Genomic DNA, 26,022 nt, shown 5'->3' with positions numbered 1-26,022 from the left:
TCTTCCGACCGGACACCGCCGCCACCTACATTATCCCTATGAACCCCTAATCTGCTGCCCCTAACATAGCTGACCCCTATATTATATTTATTAACCCCTAATCTGCCCCCCCAACGTCGCCGCTACCTAACTACACTTATTAACCCCTAATCTGCTGACCGGACCTTGCCGCCACTATAATAAATGTATTAACCCCTAAACTGCCTCACTCCCGCCTCGCAAACCCTATAATAAATAGTATTAACCCCTAATCTGCCCTCCCTAACATCTGCGACACCTAACTTCAAGTATTAACCCCTAATCTGCCGACCGGACCTCGCCGCCACTATAATAAATGTATTAACCCCTAAACCGCCGCACTCCCGCCTTACAAACCCTAGAATAAATAGTATTAACCCCTAATCTGCCCTCCCTAACATCGCCGCCACCTACCTACAATTATTAACCCCTAATCTCCCGCCCGCACCGTCGCCACTACTATAATAAAGTTATTAACCCCTAAACCTAACTCTAACTCTAACCCTAACCCTAACATAAATATAATTTTGTATTAAACAAAATAATATTCCTAAAATTAACTAAATTATTCCTATTTAAAACTAAATACTTACCTATAAAATAAACCCTAAAATAGCTACAATATAATTAATAATTACATTGTAGCTATTTTAGGATTTATTTTTATTTTACAGGCAACTTTGTATTTATTTTAACTAGGTACAATAGCTATTAAATAGTTATTAACTATTTAATAGCTACCTAGTTAAAATAAATACAAAATTACCTGTAAAATAAATCCTAACCTAAGTTACAGTTAAACCTAACACTACACTATCAATAAATTAATTAAATAAATTACCTACAATTACCTAAAATAAAATACAATAAAATAAACTATTCTATAATACAAAAACAAACACTAAATTACAAAAAAATAAAAAAGAATTACAAGCAGTTTAAACTAATTACACCTAATCTAAGCCCCCTAATAAAATAAAAAAGCCCCCCAAAATAAATTCCCTACCCTATTCTAAAATACAAAAGTAATCAGCTCTTTTAACTGAAAATAAAATACAATACCCCCCAACATTACAACCCACCACCCACATACCCCTACTCTAACCCACCCAAACCCCCCTTAAAAAAACCTATCGCTAACCCCCTGAAGATCTCCCTACCTTGAGTCGTCTTCACTCAGCCGAGCCGAATTCTTCATCCAAGGTGCGCAGAGAAGGTCCTTGATCCGGTAGAAGTCTTCATCCAGGCGGGGCAAGAAGAGGTTCTCCATCTGGTAGAAGTGTTCATCCAGGCGGCGTCTTCAATCTTCATCCATCCGGAGCGGAGCCATCTTCAAAGGAGCCGACGCGGAGCCATCCTCTTCTACCGACGGACTAACGACGAATGAAGGTTCCTTTAAGGGACGTCATCCAAGATGGCGTCCCTTCAATTCCGATTAGCTGATAGAATTCTATCAGCCAATCGGAATTAAGGTAGGAAAAATCTGATTGGCTGATGCAATCAGCCAATCAAATTGAAGTTCAATCCGATTGGCTGATCCAATCAGCCAATCGTATTGAACTCGCATTCTATTGGCTGTTCCGATCAGCCAATAGATTAGTAAAGATTAGTAAAAATATATATATTTACACCAACTACATGTTAATACTTAAATGGCAGTTGTGGCAGAATATAATTTAATAAATTCCTGTAATCTCTGACAAAAAACATTAAGTATTGAGGCTCCATAGGAATAGGCTTTGGCATCTTATTTCAGTTGCCATGTCAGGCAAACAAAATTTACAGAAATGATGCCCAGTTACATGGTTAGTGCAATAAGAGCTCTATTTTTATAACATTACTAGGATTGTCTGTATAAATAGATCTCTATTATTATTATCTTATTAAGTTAATATACCATCCATCATTCATTATTAATAAAGGAGATCTATTTGTACAGACAATCCTGTCTAGTAATGTTATAAAATCAGAGCTCTATTAACTTGGGACTTATTTTAACAGTGAGCCGATCATTTATTACTGGGCCTGTTGTAGATTAGAAATTCAGCAGCCTAATACGGAGCAGCCCCACAGACAGTCACAGCCTTCCCCACCAGCTGTAAATCAACCCTCCCTGGTGTCTAAAGAGCAACTCTATCTTCTTCAGCACAGGGACGCAGCCTGCCTACAGCTTCTAAACAGCAGCAAATAGTTAACCCTACGGCTACCAAAAAGAGTAGATTTTATCATCTGACCTGTTATTTATAGCATAGGGCTGGGTTACAGGCCTGGGGGAAGAGTGTAAATAACAGGTCAGATTATAAAGTCTACATTACTTTGGTAGCTGTACGCAGGTAATGGAGAACTTCAACTTGTCTTGCACTAACGGTCAGACTCAGTTCAAGTTGAATTTCTACATTACCTGCGTATTAGTGGCAAAACTTGGTTCTTCTTTCTGTGCTCAGCTGCCCAAGTGCCAATGCCCAGCCCCAGACTAGTGCACAAAAAAACAAACAACATATATATACATATAAATAAAATATTGATCACTAACCTGATTATGAAGCGGCTGCAGAAGTTGAAGAAACTGAGTCACCACAGTCACACCAACCGCACCGCACAGAGCACAGTCACAGTCACACCAACCGCACCGCACAGAACACAGTCACAGTCACACCAACCGCACCGCACAGAACAGAGCACAGTCACAGTCACACCAACCGCACCGCACAGAGCACAGTCACAGTCACACCAACCGCACCGCACAGAGCACAGTCACAGTCACACCAACCGCACCGCACAGAGCACAGTCACAGTCACACCAACCGCACCGCACAGAGCACAGTCACAGTCAGACCAACCGCACCGCACAGAGCACAGTCACAGTCACACCAACCGCACCGCACAGAGCACAGTCACAGTCACACCAACCGCACCGCACAGCACAGAGCACAGTCACAGTCACACCAACTGCACCGCACAGCACAGAGCACAGTCACAGTCACACCAACCGCACCGCACAGAACAGAGCACAGTCACAGTCACACCAACCGCACCGCACAGAGCACAGTCACAGTCACACCAACCGCACCGCACAGAGCACAGTCACAGTCACACCAACCGCACCGCACAGAGCACAGTCACAGTCACACCAACCGCACCGCACAGAGCACAGTCACAGTCACACCAACCGCACCGCACAGAGCACAGTCACAGTCAGACCAACCGCACCGCACAGAGCACAGTCACAGTCACACCAACCGCACCGCACAGAGCACAGTCACAGTCACACCAACCGCACCGCACAGCACAGAGCACAGTCACAGTCACACCAACTGCACCGCACAGCACAGAGCACAGTCACAGTCACACCAACCGCACCGCACAGAACAGAGCACAGTCACAGTCACACCAACCGCACCGCACAGAGCACAGTCACAGTCACACCAACCGCACCGCACAGAACACAGTCACAGTCACACCAACCGCACTGCACAGAACAGAGCACAGTCACAGTCACACCAAACGCACCGCACAGAGCACAGTCACAGTCACACCAACCGCACCGCACAGAGCACAGTCACAGTCACACCAACCGCACCGCACAGAGCACAGTCACACCAACCGCACCGCACAGCACAGAGCACAGTCACAGTCACACCAACTGCACCGCACAGCACAGAGCACAGTCACAGTCACACCAACCACACCGCACAGAACAGAGCACAGTCACAGTCACACCAACCGCACCGCACAGAGCACAGTTACAGTCACACCAACCGCACCGCACAGAACACAGTCACAGTCACACCAACCGCACCGCACAGAACAGAGCACAGTCACAGTCACACCAACCGCACCGCACAGAGCACAGTTACAGTCACACCAACCGCACCGCACAGAACACAGTCACAGTCACACCAACCGCACCGCACAGAACAGAGCACAGTCACACCAACCGCACCGCACAGAGCACAGTCACAGTCACACCAACCGCACCGCACAGAGCACAGTCACAGTCACACCAACCGCACCGCACAGCACAGAGCACAGTCACACCAACCGCACCGCACAGCACAGAGCACAGTCACAGTCACACCAACCGCACCGCACAGAGCACAGTCACAGTCACACCAACCGCACCGCGCAGAACAGAGCACAGTCACAGTCACACCAACCGCACCGCACAGAGCACAGTCACACCAACCGCACCGCACAGAGCACAGCACAGTCACACCAACCGCATCGCACAGCACAGAGCACAGTCACACCAACCGCACCGCACAGCACAGAGCACAGTCACACCAACCGCACCGCACAGCACAGAGCACAGTAACAGTCACACCAACCGCACAGCACAGAGCACAGTCACAGTCACACCAACCGCACAGAGCACAGTCGCAATCACACCAACCGCACCGCACAGCACAGAGCACAGTCACAGTCACACCAACCGCACCGCACAGCACAGAGCACAGTCACAGTCACACCAACCGCACCGCACAGAGCACAGTCACAGTCACACCAACCGCACTGCACAGCACAGAGCACAGTCACACCAACACACCGCACAGCACAGAGCACAGTCACAGTCACACCAACCGCACCGCACAGCACAGAGCACAGTCACACCAACCGCACCGCACAGCACGGAGCACAGTCACACCAACCGCACCGCACAGCACAGAGCACAGTCACAGTCACACCAACCGCACAGCACAGAGCACAGTCGCAATCACACCAACCGCACCGCACAGCACAGAGCACAGTCACACCAACCGCACCGCACAGCACAGAGCACAGTCGCAATCACACCAACCGCACCGCACAGCACAGAGCACAGTCACACCAACCGCACCGAGCACAGTCACAGTCACACCAACCGCACCGCACAGCACAGAGCACAGTCACACCAACCGCACCGCACAGCACAGAGCACAGTCACAGTCACACCAACCGCACAGCACAGAGCACAGTCACAGTCCACACTGATGCGACACTCCATGCCAGCCACCAACTTCTTCACTGACTGTTCTCTTCTGTGACTGACACTCTGACAGTGACAGTCACAGTCCTCCACACCGTGACCACTGAGCAGCTGAGTGAGAGAGTCACTCTGGTGACCACTGAGCAGCTGAGTGAGAGAGTCACTCTGGTGACCACTGAGTGAGAGAGTCACTCTGGTGACCACTGAGCAGCTGAGTGAGAGAGTCACTCTGGTGACCACCGAGTGAGAGAGTCATTCTGGTGACCACTGAGTGAGAGAGTCATTCTGGTGACCACTGAGTGAGAGAGTCACTCTGGTGACCACTGAGCAGCTGAGTGAAAGAGTCAATCTGGTGACCACTGAGCAGCTGAGTGAGAGAGTCACTCTGGTGACCACTGAGCAGCTGAGTGAGAGAGTCACTCTGGTGACCACTGAGCAGCTGAGTGAGAGAGTCACTCTGGTGACCACTGAGCAGCTGAGTGAGAGAGTCACTCTGGTGACCACTGAGCAGCTGAGTGAGAGAGTCACTCTGGTGACCACTGAGCAGCTGAGTGAGAGAGTCACTCTGGTGGCCACTGAGCAGCTGAGTGATAGATTCACTCTGGTGACCACTGAGCAGCTGAGTGAGAGAGTCACTCTGGTGACCACTGAGTGAGAGAGTCACTCTGACAATCGGACCGGAGGGGGAAGTTAATGGAGTCTCACTCCTCCCTCACTGCACGCGTGACAGCTCCGCCCTCCCTCGCTCGCATATTTCCCGCCCGGCAGTAGTACTATAGTCAGCCCAGACCAGAGGACAATAGTGATGTCGCGAACCTAAAAACAGAGCACAGTCACACCAACCGCACCGCACAGCACAGAGCACAGTCACACCAACCGCACCGCACAGCACAGAGCACAGTCACACCAACCGCACCGCACCGCACAGCACAGAGCACAGTCACAGTCACACCAACCGCACCGCACAGCACAGAGCACAGTCACAGTCACACCAACCGCACCGCAGAGAGCACAGTCACAGTCACACCAACCGCACCGCGCAGAACAGAGCACAGTCACAGTCACACCAACCGCACCGCACAGAGCACAGTCACAGTCACACCAACCGCACCGCACAGCACAGAGCACAGCACAGTCACACCAACCGCACCGCACAGCACAGAGCACAGTAACAGTCACACCAACCGCACCGCACAGCACAGAGCACAGTCACAGTCACACCAACCGCACCGCACAGCACAGAGCACAGTAACAGTCACACCAACCGCACAGCACAGAGCACAGTCACAGTCACACCAACCGCACCGCACAGAGCACAGTCGCAATCACACCAACCGCACCGCACAGCACAGAGCACAGTCACAGTCACACCAACCGCACCGCACAGCACAGAGCACAGTCACAGTCACACCAACCGCACCGCACAGCACAGAGCACAGTCACACCAACACACCGCACAGCACAGAGCACAGTCACAGTCACACCAACCGCACAGCACAGAGCACAGTCACACCAACCGCACCGCACAGCACGGAGCACAGTCACACCAACCGCACCGCACAGCACAGAGCACAGTCACACCAACCGCACAGCACAGAGCACAGTCGCAATCACACCAACCGCACCACACAGCACAGAGCACAGTCACACCGACCGCACCGCACAGCAAAGAGCAGAGTCGCAATCACAACAACCGCACCGCACAGCACAGAGCACAGTCACACCAACCGCACCGCACAGCACAGAGCACAGTCACAGTCACACCAACCGCACAGCACAGAGCACAGTCACAGTCCACACTGATGCGACACTCCATGCCAGCGACCAACTTCTTCACTGACTGTTCTCTTCTGTGACTGACACTCTGACAGTGACAGTCACAGTCCTCCACACCGTGACCACTGAGCAGCTGAGTGAGAGAGTCACTCTGGTGACCACTGAGCAGCTGAGTGAGAGAGTCACTCTGGTGACCACTGAGTGAGAGAGTCACTCTGGTGACCACTGAGCAGCTGAGTGAGAGAGTCACTCTGGTGACCACTGAGTGAGAGAGTCATTCTGGTGACCACTGAGTGAGAGAGTCACTCTGGTGACCACTGAGTGAGAGAGTAACTCTGGTGTCCACTGAGCAGATGAGTGAAAGAGTCACTCTGGTGACCACTGAGCAGCTGAGTGAGAGAGTCACTCTGGTGACCACTGAGCAGCTGAGTGAGAGAGTCACTCTGGTGACCACTGAGCAGCTGAGTGAGAGAGTCACTCTGGTGACCACTGAGTGAGAGAGTCACTCTGACAATCGGACCGGAGGGGGAAGTTAATGGAGTCTCACTCCTCCCTCACTGCACGCGTGACAGCTCCGCCCTCCCTCACTCGCATATTTCCCGCCCAGCAGTAGTACTATAGTCAGCCCAGACCAGAGGACAATAGTGATGTTGCGAACCTAAAATTTTGCGTTCGCGAACGGCGAACGCGAACTGCCGCAAAAGTTTGCGAACCGGCGAACCGGGCGAACCGCCATAGACTTCAATAGGCAGGCAAATTTTAAAACCCACAGGGACTCTTTCTGGCCACAAAAGTGATGGAAAAGTTGTTTCAAGGGGACTAACACCTGGACTGTGGCATGCCGGAGGGGGATCCATGGCAAACTCCCATGGAAAATTACATAGTTTATGCAGAGTCTGGTTTTAAGCCATAAAGGGCATAAATCCCCTAACATTCCCAAATTGTTTGCAATAACGTGCTTTAAAACATCAGGTATGATGTTGTATCGTTCAGGTAGTGTAAGTTTTTTTTTTTTTTTTTAAATGTACACTACTGTTTTAGCAGATATGACTTGCACTGGTGTCACACTGTGCCCTGGCAGGACCTGGAGCGCACACGTGTGAAGGAAAATGACTGCTATTATTTCACAGTAAAAAAAGGTGTTTTTTTTTAAAAATGTATGTACACTACTGTTTTAGTAGATATGACTTGCACTGGTGTGATACTGTGCCCTGGCAGGACCTGGAGCGCACACGTGTGAGGGAAACTGACTGCTATTATTTCAAATTAAAAAAAGTTGTTTTTTTTATTTTAAATGTACACTACTGTTACATCAGATATGAGTGGTGGCACTGGACAAGTGGGCACAGTATACGCTGTGAGCCTGAGCTGGCAGGCAGGCTGCAATTAGATTACACAGGGGAAATTAAAAAAAAAAGCAGACTGATGTTCTAGCCCTAAAAAGGGCTTTTTGTGGTGCTGTCCTTACAGCAGAGATCAGATGAGTCCTTCAGGACTGTAGTGGACACTGAATACACTAGCCTAGCTATCAATTTCCCTATTAAATCAGCAGCAGCAGCTACACTGTCCCTCCTCTCACTAAGAATGCAGCTTCCAAATGAATCTAAAATGGATGCTGTTCAGGAGGTAGGAGGGTCTGGGAGGGAGTGTCTGCTGCTGATTGGCTGGAATGTGTCTTGTGACTGTGAGCTACAGGGTCAAAGTTTACTCAATGATGATGAATAAGGGGCGGATCGAACATCGCATATGTTCGCCGTCCGCTGCGAACGCGAACATGCTATGTTCGCTGCGAACTTATCGCGGCAGAACTGTTCGCGACATCACTAGAGGACAATGCTCCACTCTGATCGGCTGAGGGGTGGGCAGTGCTCCCGAGGCTTCTAGAGACAAGCCTCCGGTGGGAGCGGTATGGGCCGCAAAGAGATGAGCATTAGCTCTTATTCACCACTGGGTGGCAGTCTATAGCGGCCCGTACAAAATACATTCATATTGCGCAATGGAAGGGTAGCTGGCCTCTACTTCCTTGCGCAATATGAATGTTGTGTATCTGTACAGTACAGTTGAAGTCCACTTTTTTAATAACAACCCAATACTTTGGTGGCGGTGGTGGGGGTCACCTTTGATAAAGAAAAAAATATTTTGAAAATGTTTTATTTAATTATTAATAAAGAGTGTAATTACACACATTGGCCAAGGGAGGCGCTGCCTCACCTGCCTCCTATGAATACACGTCACTGATATTCCGCCGCCCCCGATATCGCCACCACCTACACACATTTATTAACCCCTAATCTGCCGCCCCAACATCAACAACACCTACATAAAACTATTAACCCCTAATCTGCCGCCCCAACATCAACACCACCTACATAAAACTATTAACCCCTAATCTGCCGCCCCAACATCAACACCACCTACATAAAACTATTAACCCCTAATCTGCCGCTCCCGATGTTGCCGCCACTATACTAAAGTTATTAGCCCCTAAACCTCTGGCCTCCAACATCACTACCACTAAATAAATCCATCAACCCCTAACGTAACCCTAAGGCTAACCCTAACACCCACTAACTTTAACATAATAAAAATATAGCTAAATTAAATTTACAATTATTAACTAAATAAACCTATTAACCCCTAAACCGCAAGCCCCCCAACATCGCAACAAGCTAAATTAAAATATATTAACCTCTAAACCTAACCCTAATCCTAACCCTAACCCCCCTAACTTTAACATAATTAAAATACAGCAGTGGGTTTTACTGTTGGGGGTTGTTTGTATTTTGTTTACAGGTAAAAGAGCTGAATTCTTTGGGGCAATGCCCCACAAAAGGCCCTTATAAGGGCTATTGGTAGTTTATTGCAGGGCTTCTTAAACTTTTTCCACTTGCGACCCCTTTTTTTTTACATGACCCCGGTTATAACGCTGCTTTTTCAATCATAAGGCCAAACTCGTAATGTAACTGATAGAAAACAACGGTATGAAGTAATATACATAGAAAACAACTGTGCACACAAAGGAAAGGCTTATTACTCCTCTGACATAAATATAGCCGCCAAGCCACGCTTACTACCTGCGCAGTGCTTATAATAGCCTAAGCTAATCTGATCAAGTAGCGCGAGTCAGCGCACTTGCACTGAAAGTTTTCTCATGCAATCAGCCCAACAAGGACCCGGTGTCCTGTCAAAAACTCCAAATCGTCAAAATCTCATATTACACTTCTGATTGGTTGTGCATCCTGTTCCTTACGGAGACACGGGCCAATCAGATGGGCATTGTAATTCTGCATTAGCGCCTATCTTCACTATATATTTTTGCCTCTGCATGGGGGTTTCAAACCTCATTTCCAAAGTTTTACATGGGGTGGATGCCAGATGATCAGCGGGGCACCCCCCTAACAGAGGCAAAAACAAATAGTGAAAATGAGAGAGTCACCGGAAGTGACGTATTTGGAGAATTCAACGACTTGGAGTTTGACAGAACAAACAGTCAAAGAGAGCGCACCAAATACTGCCTGAGATCTGCCTAAGTCATCAAGCAGCATAAATGGCGCTACCAAGTACCGGCATCATCCAACTCAGGAATAAAGGCACTAGTCACCCAGTAAGGTCTGTGCTAAATAGAAATGAGATCGCAGTAGCTGAACCTAACATGCCCTTCCGCCATCACAGATTGAAGGCTTGGCTAAGACATTTGAGTACATAAAGTAGCGAGTGGTGGCATCCGCTCATCTTGTGCCGCCACAACTTATAATGTGCACCCAAGCACCCACATGTCCTTCAACAAAGGAGTAATACAATTGTGTTTAATTATAGAATATACTGCCCACCCCCACTAGCAGCTATTGGGCTCTATAGTCCCCCTACCCCTGTGAGCAATGTCCCCACAGCACTAGCCATATAAGGGAGTCAGGAGGCATCGGGGACTTACTGGTCAGCAGCTTCATCTGTGTGACCCTCCAGGTCTGACAGTCAAATCTTTAATCTGACAGGGACCTGCAGTACAAAGGAAAATCAGTGTAGTTATCACTGTTTGCCTGAAATGGAGCATAGCTTCTATATACTGGAAGGATAAACTTCCCTGCGACCTCCAGAGCTGACATTCAACAAAACTCTACCAAGAAAAGGACATGGCTATTAACAGCTCCCCTGTTCTCTCTTGCAGGAACTATACATTGAGGAATATAGAAATCATAAACTTCAGCAGTGCGCTTTCTGCCATCCTTCTTGTAGACGAGGCAAAGAATTACTGAGAGGGTACAGAAAACAGAAGTATTTCCCATAGGTAATGAATGAATTTGTGGACTCTCACTGTCATTAGAAAGAAAAAGTATTTACCTGTTATACAGGAGTACATTGTGTATATATCAGTAGTCATATCATTACCTTAGTATCTGTGTCACAGGGCTGACAGTTCTGCGATATATGTGTCTAATACCAGAAGTTATGCATTGGTAAACTGGAGTTACATAGTGACTTGTATGAAGTATATATTATATTGTATTTACCTGTTATACAGGAGTACATTGTGTATATATCAGTAGTCATATCATTACCTTAGTATCTGTGTCACAGGGCTGACAGTTCTGCGATATATGTGTCTAATACCAGAAGTTATGCACGGGTAAACTGGAGTTACATAGTGACTTGTATGAAGTATATATTATATTGTATTTACCTGTTATACAGGAGTACATTGTGTATATATCAGTAGTCATATCATTACCTTAGTATCTGTGTCACAGGGCTGACAGTTCTGCGATATATGTGTCTAATACCAGAAGTTATGCACTGGTAAACTGGAGTTACATAGTGACTTGTATGAAGTATATATTATATTGTATTTACCTGTTATACAGGAGTACATTGTGTATATATCAGTAGTCATATCATTACCTTAGTATCTGTGTCACAGGGCTGGAACTCCTGTGATATCATTTGCATAATTGTACTTTATCAGGAATACAACCTCTTCCTTTTTTTATATGGGCAAAGAGGAACACATAGTGCAATCTACTGACAGAAGAGACAGTCATGTGACAGGAGAGAGACATAGGGAGACAGGCATGTGACAGGAGACATAGGGAGACAGTCATGTAACAGGAGAAACACACAGAGACAGTCATGTGACAGCAGTGAGACAGTCATGTGACAGGAGAGAGACAGCCATAGAAAGGGGAGACAATCATGTGACAGGAGACACACGGAGACAGTCATGTGACAAGAGAGACATAGGGAGACAGTCAGGTGACAGCAGTGAGACAGTCATGTGACAGGAGAGAGACAGCCATAGAAAGAGGAGACACAGAGACAGTCATGTGAAAGGAGAGAGACATAGGGAGACAGTAATGTGAAAAGAGAGAGACATAGGGAGAGAGACAGCCATGTGATGAGAGAGACATAGGGAGACAGTCATGTGACAAGAGAAAGACATAGGGAGACAGTCATGTGACAAGAGAGAGACATAGGGAGACAGTCATGTGACAAGAGAGAGATATAGGGAGACAGTAATGTGAAAAGAGAGAGACATAGGGAGAGAGACAGCCATGTGATGAGAGAGACATAGGGAGACAGTCATGTGACAAGAGAGAGACATAGGGAGACAGTCATGTGACAGGAGAGAGATATAGGGAGACAGTCATGTGACAGGAGAGACACAGCCATAGAAAGAGGAGACACAGAGACAGTCATGTGAAAGGAGAGAGACATAGGGAGACAGTAATGTGAAAAGAGAGAGACATAGGGAGAGAGACAGCCATGTCATGAGAGAGACATAGGGAGACAGTCATGTGACAAGAGAGAGACATAGGGAGACAGTAATGTGAAAAGAGAGAGACATAGGGAGACAGTAATGTGAAAAGAGAGAGACATAGGGAGAGAGACAGCCATGTGATGAGAGAGACATAGGGAGACAGTCATGTGACAAGAGAGAGACATAGGGAGACAGTCATGTGACAAGAGAGAGACATAGGGAGACAGTCATGTGACAGGAGAGAGACATAGGGAGACAGTCATGTGACAGGAGACGGAGAGAGACATAGGGAGACAGTCATGTGACAGGAGAGAGACATAGGGAGATAGTCATGTGACAGGAGAGAGACATAGGGAGACAGTCATGTGACAGGAGAGAATCATATGAAAGGGAGATAATCATGTGACAGGAGAGAGACATAGGGAGACAGTCATGTGACAGGAGAGAGACATAGGGAGACAGTCATGTGAAAGGAGAGAATCCTATGAAAGGGAGACAATCATGTGGCAGGAGAGAGACATAGGGAGACAGTCATGTGTCAAGAGAGAAACATAGGGAGACAGTCATGTGACAGGAGAGAGATATAGGGAGACAGTCATGTGACAGGAGAGAGACATAGGGAGATAGTCATGTGACAGGAGAGAGACATAGGGAGACAGTCATGTGACAGGAGAGAGACATAGGGAGACAGTCATGTGACAGAAGAGAGACATAGGGAGATAGTCATGTGACAGGAAAGAGACATAGGGAGACAGTCATGTGACAAGAGAGAGACATAGGGAGACAGTCATGTGACAGGAGAGAGATATAGGGAGACAGTCATGTGACAGGAGAGAGATATAGGGAGACAGTCATGTGACAGAAGAGAGACATAGGGAGATAGTCATGTGACAGGAGAGAGACATAGGGAGATAGTCATGTGACAGGAGAGAGACATAGGGAGAAAGTCATGTGACAGGAGAGAGACATAGGGAGACAGTCATGTGACAGGAGAGAGACATAGGGAGATAGTCATGTGACAGGAGAGAGACATAGGGAGACAGTCATGTGACAGGAGAGAGACATAGGGAGACAGTCATGTGACAGAAGAGAGACATAGGGAGATAGTCATGTGACAGGAAAGAGACATAGGGAGACAGTCATGTGACAAGAGAGAGACATAGGGAGACAGTCATGTGACAGGAGAGAGATATAGGGAGACAGTCATGTGACAGGAGAGAGATATAGGGAGACAGTCATGTGACAGAAGAGAGACATAGGGAGATAGTCATGTGACAGGAGAGAGACATAGGGAGATAGTCATGTGACAGGAGAGAGACATAGGGAGAAAGTCATGTGACAGGAGAGAGACATAGGGAGACAGTCATGTGACAGGAGAGAGACATAGGGAGACAGTCATGTGACAGGAGAGAGACATAGGGAGACAGTCATGTGACAAGAGAGAGACATAGGGAGACAGTCATGTGACAGGAGAGAGACATAGGGAGACAGTCATGTGACAAGAGAGAGACATAGGGAGACAGTCATGTGACAGGAGAGAGATATAGGGAGACAGTCATGTGACAGAAGAGAGACATAGGGAGATAGTCATGTGACAGGAGAAAGACATAGGGAGACATTCATGTGACTGGAGAGAGACATAGGGAGACAGTCATGTGACAAGAGAGAGACATAGGGAGATAGTCATGTGACAGAAGAGAGACATAGGGAGATAGTCATGTGACAGGAGAGAGATATAGGGAGACAGTCATGTGACAGGAGAGAGATATAGGGAGACAGTCATGTGACAGAAGAGAGACATAGGGAGATAGTCATGTGACAGGAGAAAGACATAGGGAGACAGTCATGTGACAGGAGAGAGACATAGGGAGACAGTCATGTGACAAGAGAGAGACATAGGGAGACAGTCATGTGACAGGAGAGAGATATAGGGAGACAGTCATGTGACAGGAGAGAGATATAGGGAGACAGTCATGTGACAGAAGAGAGACATAGGGAGATAGTCATGTGACAGGAGAAAGACATAGGGAGACATTCATGTCACAGGAGAGAGACATAGGGAGACAGTCATGTGACAAGAGAGAGACATAGGGAGATAGTCATGTGACAGAAGAGAGACATAGGGAGATAGTCATGTGACAGGAGAGAGACATAGGGAGACAGTTATGTGACAGGAAAGAGACATAGGGAGACAGTCATGTGACAGGAGAGAGACATAGGGAGATAGTCATGTGACAGAAGAGAGACATAGGGAGATAGTCATGTGACAGGAGAGAGACATAGGGAGACATTCATGTGACAGGAGAGAGACATAGGGAGAAAGTCATGTGACAGGAGAGAGACATAGGGAGATAGTCATGTGACAGGAGAGAGGCATAGGGAGAAAGTCATGTGACAGGAGAGAGACATAGGGAGATAGTCATGTGACAGGAGAGAGACATAGGGAGACAGTCATGTGACAGGAGAGAGACATAGGGAGACAGTCATGTGACAGGAGAGAGACATAGGGAGACAGTCATCTGACAGGAGAGAATGATATGAAAGGGAGACAATCATGTGACAGGAGAGAGACATCGGGAGACAGAAAATAAAGAGAGGAAATTCATTCTTGTGAATCTGTACTCCTATACTTGATGGAATAAAGGGATTTTATCTATGGGAATATCCTCTCTTTATTTGCTGTATTCCTTGGATTTGAGCTTGACAGTAGCTCTTGAGGATTTCCTGCTCACAGGTGTATGTGCTGGTCTGACTTTACTTTGACTGTGGGACAAAGGGAGACAGTCATGTGACAGGAGAGAATCATATGAAAGGGAGACAGTCATGTGACAGGAGAGAATCATATGAAAGGGAGACAGTCATGTGACAGGAGAGAATCATATGAAAGGGAGACAGTCATGTGACAGGAGAGAATCATATGAAAGGGAGACAGTCATGTGACAGGAGAGAGACATTCATGTGACAGGAGAGAGACATAGGAAGATAGTCATGTGACAGGAGAGAATCATATGAAAGGGAGACAGTCATGTGACAGGAGAGAGACATTCATGTGACAGGAGAGAGACATAGGAAGATAGTTATGTGACAGGAGAGAATCATATGAAAGGGAGACAGTCATGTGACAGGAGAGAGACATAGGAAGACAGTCCTGTGACAGGAGAGAGACATAGGAAGTCAGTCCTGTGACAGGAGAGAGACATAGGAAGACAGTCCTGTGACAGGAGAGAGACATAGGGTGACATTCATGTGACAGGAGAGAGACATAGGAAGACAGTCATGTGACAGGAGAGACAAAGGGAGACAGTCATGTGACAGGAGAGACATAGGGAGACAGTCATGTGACAAGAGAGAGACATAGGGAGATAGTCATGTGACAGGAGAGAGACATAGGGAGACAGTCATGTGACAGGAGAGACAAAGGGAGACATTCAAGTGACAGGAGAGAGAGATAGGGAGACATTCATGTGACAGGAGAGACATAGGGAGACATTCATGTGACAGGAGAGAGACATAGGGAGACAGTCATGTGACAGGAGAAAGACATAGGGAGACATTCATGTGACAGGAGAGAGACATAGGGAGACAGTCATGTGACATGAGAGAGACATAGGGAGACAGTCCTGTGACAGGAGAGAGACATAGGGAGACAGGCATGTGACAGGAGAGAGACATAGGGAGATAGTCATGTGACAGGAAAGAGACATAGGGAGACAGTCATGTGACAGGAGAGAGACATAGGGAGATAGTCATGTGACAGGAGAGAGACATAGGGAGATAGTCCTGTGACAGGAGAGAGACATAGGGAGACATTCATGTGACAGGAGAGAGACATAGGGAGACAGTCCTGTGACAGGAGAGAGACATAGGGAGACATTCATGTGACAGGAGAGATACATAGGGAGACATTCATGTGACAGGAGAGACATAGGGAGACATTCATGTGACAGGAGAGAGACATAGGGAGACATTCATGTGACAGGAGAGACATAGGGAGACATTCATGTGACAGGAGAGACATAGGGAGACATTCATGTGACAGGAAAGAGACATAGGAAGACAGTCCTGTGACAGGAGAGAGACATGGGGAGACATTCATGTGACAGGAGAGACATAGGGAGACATTCATGTGACAGGAGAGAGATATAGGGAGACATTCATGTGACAGGAGAGAGACATAGGGAGACATTCATGTGACAGGAAAGAGACATAGGGAGACATTCATGTGACAGGAGAGACATTGGGAGACATTCAAGTGACAGGAGAGAGACATAGGGAGACATTAATGTGACAGGAGAGACATTGGGAGACATTCATGTGATAGGAAAGAGACATAGGGAGACAGTCATATGACAGGAGAGACATTGGGAGACATTCATGTGATAGGAAAGAGACATAGGGAGACAGTCATGTGATAGGAAAGAGACATAGGGAGAAAGTCATGTGATAGGAGAGAGACATAGGGAGACATTCATGTGACAGGAGAGACAAAGGGAGACATTCATGTGACAGGAGAGACATAGGGAGACAGTCATGTGATAGGAAAGAGACATAGGGAGACATTCATGTGACAGGAGAGAGACATAGGGAGACATTCATGTGACAGGAGAGACAAAGGGAGACATTCATGTGACAGGAGAGACATAGGGAGACATTCATGTGATAGGAAAGAGACATAGGGAGACAGTCATATGACAGGAGAGACATTGGGAGACATTCAAGTGACAGGAGAGAGACATAGGGAGACAGTCATATGACAGGAGAGACATAGGGAGACAGTCATGTGACAGGAGAGAGACATAGGGAGACAGTCATGTGACAAGAGAGAGACATAGGGAGACAGTCATATGACAGGAGAGACATTGGGAGACATTCAAGTGACAGGAGAGAGACATAGGGAGACAGTCATATGACAGGAGAGACATAGGGAGACAGTCATGTGACAGGAGAGAGACATAGGGAGACAGTCATGTGACAAGAGAGAGACATAGGGAGACAGTCATGTGACAGGAGAGAGATATAGGGAGACAGTCATGTGACAGGAGAGAGATATAGGGAGACAGTCATGTGACAGAAGAGAGACATAGGGAGATAGTCATGTGACAGGAGAAAGACATAGGGAGACATTCATGTGACAGGAGAGAGACATAGGGAGACAGTCATGTGACAAGAGAGAGACATAGGGAGATAGTCATGTGACAGAAGAGAGACATAGGGAGATAGTCATGTGACAGGAGAGACATAGGGAGACATTCATGTGACAGGAGAGAGACATAGGGAGACATTCATGTGACAGGAGAGACATAGGGAGACATTCATGTGACAGGAGAGAGACATAGGGAGACATTCATGTGACAGGAGAGACATAGGGAGACATTCATGTGACAGGAGAGACATAGGGAGACATTCATGTGACAGGAAAGAGACATAGGAAGACAGTCCTGTGACAGGAGAGAGACATGGGGAGACATTCATGTGACAGGAGAGACATAGGGAGACATTCATGTGACAGGAGAGAGATATAGGGAGACATTCATGTGACAGGAGAGAGACATAGGGAGACATTCAGGTGACAGGAAAGAGACATAGGGAGACATTCATGTGACAGGAGAGACATTGGGAGACATTCAAGTGACAGGAGAGAGACATAGGGAGACATTAATGTGACAGGAGAGACATTGGGAGACATTCATGTGATAGGAAAGAGACATAGGGAGACAGTCATATGACAGGAGAGACATTGGGAGACATTCATGTGATAGGAAAGAGACATAGGGAGACAGTCATGTGATAGGAAAGAGACATAGGGAGAAAGTCATGTGATAGGAGAGAGACATAGGGAGACATTCATGTGACAGGAGAGACAAAGGGAGACATTAATGTGACAGGAGAGACATAGGGAGACAGTCATGTGATAGGAAAGAGACATAGGGAGACATTCATGTGACAGGAGAGAGACATAGGGAGACATTCATGTGACAGGAGAGACAAAGGGAGACATTCATGTGACAGGAGAGACATAGGGAGACATTCATGTGATAGGAAAGAGACATAGGGAGACAGTTATATGACAGGAGAGACATTGGGAGACATTCAAGTGACAGGAGAGAGACATAGGGAGACAGTCATATGACAGGAGAGACATTGGGAGACATTCAAGTGACAGGAGAGAGACATAGGGAGACAGTCATATGACAGGAGAGACATAGGGAGACAGTCATGTGACAGGAGAGAGACATAGGGAGACAGTCATGTGACAAGAGAGAGACATAGGGAGACAGTCATATGACAGGAGAGACATTGGGAGACATTCAAGTGACAGGAGAGAGACATAGGGAGACAGTCATATGACAGGAGAGACATAGGGAGACAGTCATGTGACAGGAGAGAGACATAGGGAGACAGTCATGTGACAGGAGAGAGATATAGGGAGACAGTCATGTGACAGGAGAGAGATATAGGGAGACAGTCATGTGACAGAAGAGAGACATAGGGAGATAGTCATGTGACAGGAGAGAGACATAGGGAGACAGTCATGTGACAGGAAAGAGACATAGGGAGACAGTCATGTGACAGGAGAGAGACATAGGGAGATAGTCATGTGACAGAAGAGAGACATAGGGAGATAGTCATGTGACAGGAGAGAGACATAGGGAGACATTCATGTGACAGGAGAGAGACATAGGGAGAAAGTCATGTGACAGGAGAGAGACATAGGGAGATAGTCATGTGACAGGAGAGAGACATAGGGAGAAAGTCATGTGACAGGAGAGAGACATAGGGAGATAGTCATGTGACAGGAGAGAGACATAGGGAGACAGTCATGTGACAGGAGAGAGACATAGGGAGACAGTCATGTGACAGAAGAGAGACATAGGGAGATAGTCATGTGACAGGAGAGAGACATAGGGAGACAGTCATCTGACAGGAGAGAATGATATGAAAGGGAGACAATCATGTGACAGGAGAGAGACATCGGGAGACAGAAAATAAAGAGAGGAAATTCATTCTTGTGAATCTGTACTCCTATACTTGATGGAATAAAGGGATTTTATCTATGGGAATATCCTCTCTTTATTTGCTGTATTCCTTGGATTTGAGCTTGACAGTAGCTCTTGAGGATTTCCTGCTCACAGGTGTATGTGCTGGTCTGACTTTACTTTGACTGTGGGACAAAGGGAGACAGTCATGTGACAGGAGAGAATCATATGAAAGGGAGACAGTCATGTGACAGGAGAGAATCATATGAAAGGGAGACAGTCATGTGACAGGAGAGAATCATATGAAAGGGAGACAGTCATGTGACAGGAGAGAATCATATGAAAGGGAGACAGTCATGTGACAGGAGAGAGACATTCATGTGACAGGAGAGAGACATAGGGAGATAGTCATGTGACAGGAGAGAGACATAGGGAGACATTCATGTGACAGGAGAGAGACATAGGGAGAAAGTCATGTGACAGGAGAGAGACATAGGGAGATAGTCATGTGACAGAAGAGAGACATAGGGAGATAGTCATGTGACAGAAGAGAGACATAGGGAGATAGTCATGTGACAGGAGAGAGACATAGGGAGACATTCATGTGACAGGAGAGAGACATAGGGAGAAAGTCATGTGACAGGAGAGAGACATAGGGAGATAGTCATGTGACAGGAGAGAGGCATAGGGAGAAAGTCATGTGACAGGAGAGAGACATAGGGAGATAGTCATGTGACAGGAGAGAGACATAGGGAGACAGTCATGTGACAGGAGAGAGACATAGGGAGACAGTCATGTGACAGGAGAGAGACATAGGGAGACAGTCATCTGACAGGAGAGAATGATATGAAAGGGAGACAATCATGTGACAGGAGAGAGACATCGGGAGACAGAAAATAAAGAGAGGAAATTCATTCTTGTGAATCTGTACTCCTATACTTGATGGAATAAAGGGATTTTATCTATGGGAATATCCTCTCTTTATTTGCTGTATTCCTTGGATTTGAGCTTGACAGTAGCTCTTGAGGATTTCCTGCTCACAGGTGTATGTGCTGGTCTGACTTTACTTTGACTGTGGGACAAAGGGAGACAGTCATGTGACAGGAGAGAATCATATGAAAGGGAGACAGTCATGTGACAGGAGAGAATCATATGAAAGGGAGACAGTCATGTGACAGGAGAGAATCATATGAAAGGGAGACAGTCATGTGACAGGAGAGAATCATATGAAAGGGAGACAGTCATGTGACAGGAGAGAGACATTCATGTGACAGGAGAGAGACATAGGAAGATAGTCATGTGACAGGAGAGAATCATATGAAAGGGAGACAGTCATGTGACAGGAGAGAGACATTCATGTGACAGGAGAGAGACATAGGAAGATAGTTATGTGACAGGAGAGAATCATATGAAAGGGAGACAGTCATGTGACAGGAGAGAGACATAGGAAGACAGTCCTGTGACAGGAGAGAGACATAGGAAGACAGTCCTGTGACAGGAGAGAGACATAGGAAGACAGTCCTGTGACAGGAGAGAGACATAGGGTGACATTCATGTGACAGGAGAGAGACATAGGAAGACAGTCATGTGACAGGAGAGACAAAGGGAGACAGTCATGTGACAGGAGAGACATAGGGAGACAGTCATGTGACAAGAGAGAGACATAGGGAGATAGTCATGTGACAGGAGAGAGATATAGGGAGACAGTCATGTGACAGGAGAGAATCATATGAAAGGGAGACAGTCATGTGACAGGAGAGAATCATATGAAAGGGAGACAGTCATGTGACAGGAGAGAGACATTCATGTGACAGGAGAGAGACATAGGAAGATAGTCATGTGACAGGAGAGAATCATATGAAAGGGAGACAGTCATGTGACAGGAGAGAATCATATGAAAGGGAGACAGTCATGTGACAGGAGAGAGACATTCATGTGACAGGAGAGAGACATAGGAAGATAGTCATGTGACAGGAGAGAATCATATGAAAGGGAGACAGTCATGTGACAGGAGAGAGACATTCATGTGACAGGAGAGAGACATAGGAAGATAGTTATGTGACAGGAGAGAATCATATGAAAGGGAGACAGTCATGTGACAGGAGAGAGACATAGGAAGACAGTCCTGTGACAGGAGAGAGACATAGGAAGACAGTCCTGTGACAGGAGAGAGACATAGGAAGACAGTCCTGTGACAGGAGAGAGACATAGGGTGACATTCATGTGACAGGAGAGAGACATAGGAAGACAGTCATGTGACAGGAGAGACAAAGGGAGACAGTCATGTGACAGGAGAGACATAGGGAGACAGTCATGTGACAAGAGAGAGACATAGGGAGATAGTCATGTGACAGGAGAGAGACATAGGGAGACAGTCATGTGACAGGAGAGACAAAGGGAGACATTCAAGTGACAGGAGAGAGAGATAGGGAGACATTCATGTGACAGGAGAGACATAGGGAGACATTCATGTGACAGGAGAGAGACATAGGGAGACAGTCATGTGACAGGAGAAAGACATAGGGAGACATTCATGTGACAGGAGAGAGACATAGGGAGACAGTCATGTGACATGAGAGAGACATAGGGAGACAGTCCTGTGACAGGAGAGAGACATAGGGAGACAGGCATGTGACAGGAGAGAGACATAGGGAGATAGTCATGTGACAGGAAAGAGACATAGGGAGACAGTCATGTGACAGGAGAGAGACATAGGGAGATAATCATGTGACAGGAGAGAGACATAGGGAGATAGTCCTGTGACAGGAGAGAGACATAGGGAGACATTCATGTGACAGGAGAGAGACATAGGGAGACAGTCCTGTGACAGGAGAGAGACATAGGGAGACATTCATGTGACAGGAGAGAGACATAGGGAGACATTCATGTGACAGGAGAGACATAGGGAGACATTCATGTGACAGGAGAGAGACATAGGGAGACATTCATGTGACAGGAGAGACATAGGGAGACATTCATGTGACAGGAGAGAGACATAGGGAGACAGTCATGTGACAGGAGAGAGACATAGGGAGATAGTCATGTGACAGGAGAGACATAGGGAGACATTCATGTGACAGGAGAGACATAGGGAGACAGTCATGTGACAGGAGAGAGACATAGGGAGACATTCATGTGACAGGAGAGAGACATAGGGAGACATTCATGTGACAGGAGAGAGACATAGGGAGACAGTCATGTGACAGAAGAGAGACATAGGGAGACATTCATGTGACAGGAGAGACATAGGGAGACATTCATGTGACAGGAGAGAGACATAGGGAGACATTCATGTGACAGGAGAGAGACATAGGGAGACATTCATGTGACAGGAGAGACATAGGGAGACATTCATGTGACAGGAGAGACATAGGGAGACATTCATGTGACAGGAAAGAGACATAGGAAGACAGTCCTGTGACAGGAGAGAGACATGGGGAGACATTCATGTGACAGGAGAGACATAGGGAGACATTCATGTGACAGGAAAGAGACATAGGGAGACATTCATGTGACAGGAGAGACATTGGGAGACATTCAAGTGACAGGAGAGAGACATAGGGAGACATTAATGTGACAGGAGAGACATTGGGAGACATTCATGTGATAGGAAAGAGACATAGGGAGACAGTCATATGACAGGAGAGACATTGGGAGACATTCATGTGATAGGAAAGAGACATAGGGAGACAGTCATGTGATAGGAAAGAGACATAGGGAGAAAGTCATGTGATAGGAGAGAGACATAGGGAGACATTCATGTGACAGGAGAGACAAAGGGAGACATTCATGTGACAGGAGAGACATAGGGAGACAGTCATGTGATAGGAAAGAGACATAGGGAGACATTCATGTGACAGGAGAGAGACATAGGGAGACATTCATGTGACAGGAGAGACAAAGGGAGACATTCATGTGACAGGAGAGACATAGGGAGACATTCATGTGATAGGAAAGAGACATAGGGAGACAGTTATATGACAGGAGAGACATTGGGAGACATTCAAGTGACAGGAGAGAGACATAGGGAGACAGTCATATAGTCATATGACAGGAGAGACATTGGGAGACATTCAAGTGACAGGAGAGAGACATAGGGAGACAGTCATATGACAGGAGAGACATAGGGAGACAGTCATGTGACAGGAGAGAGACATAGGGAGACAGTCATGTGACAAGAGAGAGACATAGGGAGACAGTCATATGACAGGAGAGACATTGGGAGACATTCAAGTGACAGGAGAGAGACATAGGGAGACAGTCATGTTTCAAGACAGAGACAGCCATGTGATAGGAAAGAGAGTCGAGTGAAGAAGAGACAGTCATGTGACAGGCGTGAGAGATACATATGAAGGGAGACAAACGTAAGAGTATCAAGCATCCCCTGCCCTTCTCCAAACTAGAACCCCGTGCCCCTCTCCTTCTTACTCAGGATCCCCCACTCCTTCCTCTCTTGCTAACCCAGCCCCCCTCTCCTGCTTACCCAGCATCCCTTACCCCTCTCCTCCTTACACAGCATCCCTTGTCTCTCTCCTTCTTACCCAGCATACCTTACCCCTCTCCTCCTTACACAGCATCCCTTGTCTCTCTCCTTCTTACCCAGCATACCTTACCCCTCTCCTCCTTACACAGCATCCCTTACCCCTCTCCTCCTTACCCAGCATCCCTTGTCTCTCTCCTTCTTACCCAGCATACCCAGTCCCGCTCCTTCTTACCACTATATCCTGCCACTTAGTTACCTGTGAGTCTCTCGCCATTGGTGTAGCTAGTTTTTGACACTGTTACATTGTAAGGTGCAGGGCTGGTTTGGGCTCTGGTTCCATGATTGGGTTCCATTGTGAAGCAGGCTGCCTGGACTTTTCCATTAGAAAATGATGTAACTCTGTATGAGGTGAGGATGTACAGTAGGACCACAATGTGCAGGAGTGAAGACGCCATTGTCTGGGATACTGGATTCTATCACAAGACTGGGTAGCAGATGCAGCTGAGTCTGAACCTAAATGCAAACACCCAGTGAAGAACCTGATATATCACACATCTGGCTGAGAATTACTGAGACCTCAGTAAGTGCCTGACACACAACAAGCAAAAGGAAGTATTCTTTAGGTATTGGATTCCAATAAACAGCATCACATCCTCCCCTGGTGCACCATGCTGAAGGCCAGGAGCAGCTCATGAGGGTGCTGGGGGCAATAGGTCCCTTGTATAAAGCCTATTGTTCTTCCCAGAAGGGAAGTAAATGGATTCAGGATTTAAAGAAAGAAGTAGCAAAGGTTGGTGACCCCCAATAGTCTCTCCCTCCAGGTTTGACATAGCTGTCACATTATTAGTGCCCTCAATGTTTAATGTCTAATCCCCCCACCCACCCAAACTATGATTATGTCCTTATGCCTATCAGGCACCCATCCATACTTACCTTTGGGGAATCAGTAACTGGCCTTTGTCCCAGAGACAGCTCAAGAATCAAAGTGAAGCTTCCTCCTTGTTGCACTGCCAGTCACACAATAATACTCAATAATTGTAAAATATAAATGTCCTTAAATGCTAATAACATGATGAAATCCTCAAAAGCTAATGAATGGGAGCAACACAGCTACTCCCAGAGTGTACATCAACACTTGCTTTGTAGTTAAGTGAAATTTACAGATCACCAAGTTTGGGCACATCCCTAGCACTTGTTACAAGTATTCTACTTTACTGGTTCCTTTGAAGTATAAAAAGCTGCTGAAGTAGAATTGGGCAAAGTTTTACACCATGCAGGAAACAAAGGATGAAACTAAAAAAATATTCCCATAAATTGGCAATATATGGCCAGGAAATATAAATGTAACTCACATCACTGGTAAAGACATGTGTATTCAGAACTGGACTAATGTGCCAAGACAGATGCTGTGAAAACTGGGAGCACATATTAAAAGAGTATATTGTACCTGTCACCCGCACTGTGTGACCCATGTCTTCTCTAACATTCTGTGGAATTCTGCTCTAATTCCAAGAAAGGAGATGCACAAGTTGTCTAACAGAAGAACATTGTCACATTCTGATACTTTATGATTATATGGTGATACAGTCACTTTAACAAGTTTACCTTTTTAGAAAACACTCTACGTGTTTCTCCTATGCTTCTTAATGCATTCTCTTCCCATTAACAGGTGTTGTGTTAATTTATTGTGTTTGCTGTTGTAACGGAAGCTTCCATTACTTTTGTACTTGGAGAGGACTGTAGGTGAGCCTCCTCCCCACCGACTATAGACCCTGGAACTTGAGGGGATTCTATGATTTGGGAGACAGGTGCCCAGTGTACATTTGGAGTACTTTTACCCTGGATGCAGGTTTACCCCATTAATTCCCAGAGACTATGAGAACTGGAGGGCCCTGAAACAGAGTTTTGGTCCCTGTGTTTTGTTGTAGTATAAGATGACAGCCCAATCCAGCATTGCCTGCTCCAACCCCCCCCCCCCCCCACCCTAGACTCAGAGACTCAGAATGTTTGAGCTGATTGCAACCTCCTACTGTTAAATGTCTACATATCT

At 46.8% G+C, this 26,022-nt stretch overlaps 1 protein-coding gene across 1 annotated transcript in view; it reads right to left on the bottom strand.

The window, feature by feature from the left end:
* The window catches only part of LOC128641152 (putative ferric-chelate reductase 1), a 65,196-nt gene extending 40,652 nt beyond the window's left edge, over positions 1 to 24,544 (bottom strand). Inside the window, exon 1 of the mRNA XM_053693719.1 lies at positions 24,229 to 24,544. Coding sequence (XP_053549694.1) covers positions 24,229 to 24,427 — 199 coding nt within the window. The 5' untranslated portion in view covers positions 24,428 to 24,544. The remainder of the gene's footprint in view (positions 1 to 24,228) is intronic.
* Positions 24,545 to 26,022: the final 1,478 nt, after the last annotated feature.

Source organism: Bombina bombina, chromosome 10 (genome assembly GCF_027579735.1).
Source record: "Bombina bombina isolate aBomBom1 chromosome 10, aBomBom1.pri, whole genome shotgun sequence".
In the NCBI taxonomy this organism is placed as follows: domain Eukaryota; kingdom Metazoa; phylum Chordata; class Amphibia; order Anura; family Bombinatoridae; genus Bombina; species Bombina bombina.
The sequence above is the reverse complement of the archived record's forward strand: the minus strand, read 5'-3'. Positions and strand labels throughout refer to the sequence as shown.